Genomic DNA, 6,299 nt, shown 5'->3' on the forward strand with positions numbered 1-6,299 from the left:
TCAATCAAATTCTTTAGCCCAAAGTTTTTTAGCTTTACAAAATCTCGAGAAACAAATGCATGAGATGATAAAGCAAACTTAAAGTTATAGTTGCATGCTTAAAAGAGGCAAACCTAAAAAACCTTAAACATAAGTCTATGTTTTGTCATCTCATGCATATATTTCTTGATATTCTGTAAAGCTAAAAAGGATTTGGGCTAAAGATTAGATTGACTATTAGAAGCAAATAGATATTAGCTATAGTGCTAAATGACATAACCCCATGGTGAAGGCCCCAATTTCCTAACAAAATGGTTTGAGTGCATTAATCAACAATTTCAAACAAAATTGCAGTATAATGCTAAACTTTGAATCCTTTTTCTCCATTGTGTCAGATTGAGTCAAATTCTCATTTAGATCTAGTAAAGAAAGGACATTTCTAATATTTTCTAACCAAGTCTTTTAGGTCTACCTCTACCTTTCTTAACATAGGTTAAATCTAATACATCTACTCTCCTAACTAGGTCATCGGAAGGTCGCTGTTTTATGGGACCAAATCATCTAAGGTGACTCTCTCTAATCTTAGCTGCCATTGGAGCTACTCAAACCTTTTCACGTATATGCTCATTTCATATATTGTCTCTAAAAGAGGTTACAAAGTGATGCAAGTGATGCAACGATACTTTCCTAAAGAAATTAAATAAAAAAAAGAAAAAAATAATGTTCCATCTCAAGTTCTTAACCATCACTATCAAGTTTTATCAACCATACATTCTGATCTCGTGAGTCTGCAAACTTAAAAACTAGCAAGATCGCCACAGAACGCACATGTTGTTAGCAAATAGCATACGAAAACAACAATATTCTAATTCCGTTGCAACAATTACAAAAACAGAGATTGAAAACAATAACAATGCAAGTATACTACTAATAAGAGGAATTGAACCCTAGTAATAATTCATAATTAGATTAGTCCTTCGATAAGTATAGGTCCGTCCTTATGCTCATCATCGTCGTCCAAATCCCCGTCATGGGCATGCCCATTCTTCACTCCTGGAAGCAGTCCTCCATCACCGGTGCAGCCTCCCTTGCCTCCAAAATCTGATTCCCCGCCTTCTCCCTCATATCCTGCTCCACCCACAACCAAAACCCTATCGTTGTCCATCTCCCCACCTCCGGCGCCAATAACGACCACCTCATCCGTAGCGCCTTCGATCTCCGCCTCCTTTCCCCCAGTGCCACAACAAGGGAACGCCGGCGGAAACATCTCGCCGATGCCAAGAAGCTTGTCCGGTATCTGGCCGTTGCTGGGGCCGGGATCCTGAACGCATCCGCCGCCTTCTCCGTCAACGTAGTCGTCTGCAGAGCCGGAGAAAGACGCGGCGACGCGAGATTTGAGGGATGCGGCAGCTCGAGAAAAGGCTTCCATGATAGACTTTGGCGGGAGGGCGCAGTACTCCAGGCCGGCGTCCTCCAGCCTCGGTGGCTGGATCGCACCGATGAATCCCTTCACTACGCCTCCTTCGGCTTCGATTCTTTCCATTCTCTCCGCTCGTACGATACCCACATACGCGCTGTGCCAATATCGATCGATCGGAACAAACAACACTTAAATAGTTTTTATTTTGGCCTTCTTTTTAGCCAAATTAAGATTTTTTTTTTTTTAAAGTATGGGCTTGGCCCGTTTTTATTGATGTAAAGATTTACATGTACGAAAAAAAAAAAAGAAAATAACCTCAGATAGAATATAGCATACAGTGAAGAGGCTTAATTAAAAAAAAGGAGAAAAATCAAAACAAAAAAACCTGACAGCAATGTGAGGAAGCTCAGCGTCGGGCAGAATTCCGACGAAAATCCCACAACGGGCAGAAGTCTGTGATTGAAGGCATTTTAGCGTCACGTAGAATTCTATCTATTCGAGGTTTTATGTCAGAGCATTACTCAATAACGTTAACATATATGTAAGAGGTCGAAATCCACCAATGTATGATCTATCTGAGATTGTATGTCAAAGCATTACTCGATGATGTTAACATATATGAAATAGCACGAGAGAATCCACTAATGATGTATGATCTAATCTCCCTGGGATTGATCATCCTGTGATTGAGACATAATAAAGATTGTATATTTATCAAATCAACGATTTAAGATTTTATTAGCATCCTCTTAGAATGGTTGATCTATCTGATGTTATATGTCAGAGCCATTCTCGATAATGTTAACATGTCTGAAAGATGTCGAGATAATCCACCAATAATGTGTAACCTATCCGAGGTTGTATGTCAGAGCCCTGCTCGGTGATATTAATCTATTATTGACCTTCTTTTTTTGCTCAAGCTCCTGGTCAAAGGAGTTGACATAGTCAAATTGACCAAGCCAGGCCCCTAAACCACATCCATTAGGTTCCATGGGTTAGACCAAGTTCATTGAGCTCAGATCAATAACTTGGGTCAACCCAGTTGACCAAATCAAGTCTAATTCCCTCTTAATGAGCACGAGGATCAATCTTGGCTGTTGATGATAAGTTTAGGCCTTTAAATAAAGAAAATTAGGACTTCTTAGGGGGCTTTTGCTATTTTCTTTCTCTCAAGAGCGCCCAAGCCCGGGCCTTTACTTTTGTGAGCTCCTTGGACTCCTCCTCACCTAAACCCCACTAGAGCTGATATATCGGGTGGGGGAAACCCGTCGTTACGATCAGGTAATATATATTACTATCCATCGAGGTGCACTAGCGAGAGCCGTTATCCTCAATGATTAGTCATATGTATGATATAATCAACCCTTCCATTAACCTGTTTGTGAGGAGCACAAAGATCTAGCACGCACAAAAATAAAAGATAAAGGGTGCATCATTTATAAGAGACACCAAGATTTTTATGTGTAAACCCCTGAAAAGGGGGAAAAATCATAGGGCATGGCCCATTTTGAATGAATCGACTAGTATTTTCAGTTGATTACAAATGAGGTCCTTTCTTGGGAGAAGGTCTTGGCTTGATGTCACAAATATACGTCATATAGAGCGCATTACATGGTGGGGGTTACAATAATTAATATAAATATGTTTATTTGGTCAGCAGGACCATAGTCGATATGATAGAGGTCGGAAAGGCCATAGTAGGGGATGGAAGTCAAAAAGATTGTACTTGACATGAGATAGGGGTCTAAAAGATCGTTTTCTGGCAAGGGAGGCCAGAAGGATCGTAGTTGGCAGAAAATCGGGGTCACAAAAACTGTTGTATAGCGATGGAGGTTAGAAGGATCGTAGTATCGATGGAGGTTGAAAGGGCCATAATTAGTGGGAGAAAGGGGTCAAAAAGGACGTTGTCTGGCGATGGAGGTCGGAATGGTCGTAGTAGGAGATGGAGGTCGAAAGGACAATACTCAGCAAGATACTAGGAAAAGACCGTAGTAGTAGGGTGAAACTTTGGTAGAACTCTAGTTGTTAGGTGGTGGCCCGGTAGAAGTCCAGGTCTCAAGTGGTGGCCTGGCAGAAGTTCGGGCCTCAGGTGGTGGTCTGGCATAAGTCCGAGACTCTGGTGATGGTTCGGTAGAATTTTAGGCCTCAAGTGGTGGTCTGACAAGTCTGGATCTTAGGTTGTGTTTTGGAAGAAGTCCGGGTCTCATGTGGTGGTCCGGCAGAAGTCCAAGCATCAGGTGGTGGTCTAGTAGAAGTCAGAGCCTTAAGTGGTGGTCCGGCATAACTCAGGGCCTCAAGTGTTGGTCCGGTGGAGCTCATGGCCTCAAGTGGTGGTTCGGGGAAACTCAGAGCCTCAAGTGGCAGTCTGGTGGAGCTCAGGGCCTCAAGTGGCGGTCCGACGAAATTCAGGGCCGCAATTGGTGGCCTGGCGAAACACATGGTCTCAAGTGGTGGTTCGACAGAACTCAGGGCCTCATGTGGTGGTACGGCGGAACTCCAGGCGGTGGTCGAGGAAGAGAGAGGAGGTAAGAGCGATCTTCGATCTCTCTCTTGGTCTCTTGCTTGGATCCCCCTTTCAAGAGGGAGGAGGGGTCTATTTATAGATTTCTTAGAGTTGCATGGCCTATCAAAAGGAGGAGGATCAAGGGCAAATGGGGAGTAGTTTGGATGGACGACCGATATTGAATCCCTTGATTGTAGACCATTTGCTAGATATTTGAAAGTCTTAATGATGTTGGAATTCCGTGATCTTGGGCTCGTTGGATTCATCTCGTTGAGCCGCTCGATTTGACTATAAGCATGTCACATTTGGAAACTGTTTGATAATCTAAATTGTGTTTTGAACCCTCCAACAATGTTTCGGGTCCTTGATTTAGACTTATTTGGACTCGAATTGAGTCGAATTTGGTGTCGTTGGGTTCGTATTTCCAAGACGTTCAATTCGAATATAAGTTTGTTGAAATTGGAGTTCGGATAGTCCCAATTTTAATTTTGGAAGTTTCCAAATTGATTTTGCCTCGAGATTCGTACCCGATCAAGATAATTTTTTGAAGACGTAGCAGGAGTCAGAAGCTTGGCATATGATTTGAATATAGATAAACTGTCCATTGCTAAATAACTAACGCATTAATGGACAGTAATAGAGAATTTATAGTGTACTTAAAATTGTTCAAATTTAATAATTTTTAAATATTTTAAAATTGAACTAAACAATGCATTTCAAATACTTCAAAATTTTATTCCGTGTTTTTTTTACTTCAAAATAAACACCAATATTTTAAAATATTTTACACATCTTTTACTTGAAGCCAATCTGCCCTTTTCCAAGAAATATTCGAGAAATATAGATAGATTTCTTCCGTAAGTTACAAGGATTCAATGCACAGTAGTTGTTCCATACAGTAAACTAAAAAAAAAATCATGATGCAGAGAAATTATTTTGTGCAGATACCAACGATCCGTAGATCAATTAGAATGCACCATGTTACCCGGTAAACAGCGGTACCGGTAAAAAAAAAAGTGGTGCATTCTGATTGGTCTCCGAACACCGTCCGGTGTCTGCACATAATAATTTTTCCCATGATCAAGGACTCAATTTCCTAACACAATGGTTTGAGTGCGTTAATCAACAATTTCAAACAAAATTTCCATATTATAGCTCAACTTTCAAAACAAATAAATAAATAAATGCTAGCTATATGTTGAATATATAATACAAGAACAACAACATCAATTCTTTATCTCACTACGTGGGGTTGACTACATGAGACTTTTTTCTCCATTATTTCAGATTAAGAGTCAAATTCTCATTTAGATATAGTAAAGAAATATCATTTATAATATTTTATAACCAAATCTTTTTAGGTCTACATTTAACTTTCTTAAAATAGAAAATTTACTCTCCTAAACGAAAGCCTTTTCACTTATATACTCATTTTGTATATTGTTTCTAAAAAATGTTAAAAAGTGATGCAACGATACTTTCCTAAAGAAAATAAAAAATAAAAAAAAATAAAAAAAACGTTCCATCTCAAGTTCTTAACCATCACTATCAAATTTTATTAACCATACTTTGTGATCTCGTGAGTCTGCAAACTTAAGAACTAGCAAGATCGCCACAGAACGCACATTTTGTTAGCAAACATTATACGAAAACAAAAATATTCTAATTCCGTTGCAACAATTACAAAAACAGAGATTGAAAACAATAGCAATGGAAGCATAGTACTAATAAGAGGAACTGAACCCTGGCAAGAATTCATAATCAGATCAGTCCTTCAATAAGTATAGGTCCGTCCTTATGCTCATCATCGTCGTCCAAATCTCCATGGGCATGCCCGGTCTCCACTCCTGGAAGCGGTCTTCCATCACCGGTGCAGCCTCCCTTGCCTCCAAAGTCTGATTCCCCGCCTTCTCCCCCATATCCTGCTCCACCCACAACCACAACCCTGTCTCTGTCCATCTCCCCACCTCCGGCGCCAAAAACGACCACCTCATCCGTAGCGCCTTCGATCTCCGCCACCCTTCCCCCATTGCCACACCAATTGTCCGGTATCTGGCCGTTGCTGGGGCCGGATTCCTGAACGCATCCACCGCCTTCTCCGTCAACGTAGTCGTCTGCAGAGCCGGGGAAAGACGCGGCGACGCGAGATTTGAGGGAGGCGGCAGCTCGAGAGAAGGCTTCCATGATGGACTTTGGCGGGAGGGCGCAGTACTCCAGGCCGGCGTCCTCCAACCTCGGGGGCCGGATCGCACCGATGAACCCCTTCACTACGCCTCCTTCCGCTTCGATTCCCTCCATTCTCTCCACTCGTACGATACCCACATACGCGCTATGCTTATATAGATCGATCGGAACAAACAGAGCCCTTAAATAGTTTTATTTTCGCCTTCTTTTTAG

General features: G+C 41.4%; 2 protein-coding genes across 2 annotated transcripts; both read right to left on the reverse strand.

Moving 5' to 3' along the window:
• Positions 1-697: 697 nt before the first annotated feature.
• LOC110115068 lies at positions 698-1,572 on the reverse strand. The gene has a single exon (XM_020848192.2). The coding sequence runs from the start codon at positions 1,520-1,522 to the stop codon at positions 944-946; it is 579 nt and encodes a 192-aa protein (XP_020703851.1). The 5' UTR covers positions 1,523-1,572; the 3' UTR covers positions 698-943.
• Positions 1,573-5,486: 3,914 nt separating this feature from the next.
• LOC110115069 lies at positions 5,487-6,226 on the reverse strand. The gene has a single exon (XM_028695057.1). It carries the CDS (start codon positions 6,198-6,200, stop codon positions 5,664-5,666), a length of 537 nt encoding a protein of 178 aa, XP_028550890.1. The 5' UTR covers positions 6,201-6,226; the 3' UTR covers positions 5,487-5,663.
• Between the last annotated feature and the right edge of the window lie 73 nt (positions 6,227-6,299).

This window comes from Dendrobium catenatum, unplaced genomic scaffold (genome assembly GCF_001605985.2).
Source record: "Dendrobium catenatum unplaced genomic scaffold, ASM160598v2 fragScaff_scaffold_621, whole genome shotgun sequence".
Classification (NCBI taxonomy): domain Eukaryota; kingdom Viridiplantae; phylum Streptophyta; class Magnoliopsida; order Asparagales; family Orchidaceae; genus Dendrobium; species Dendrobium catenatum.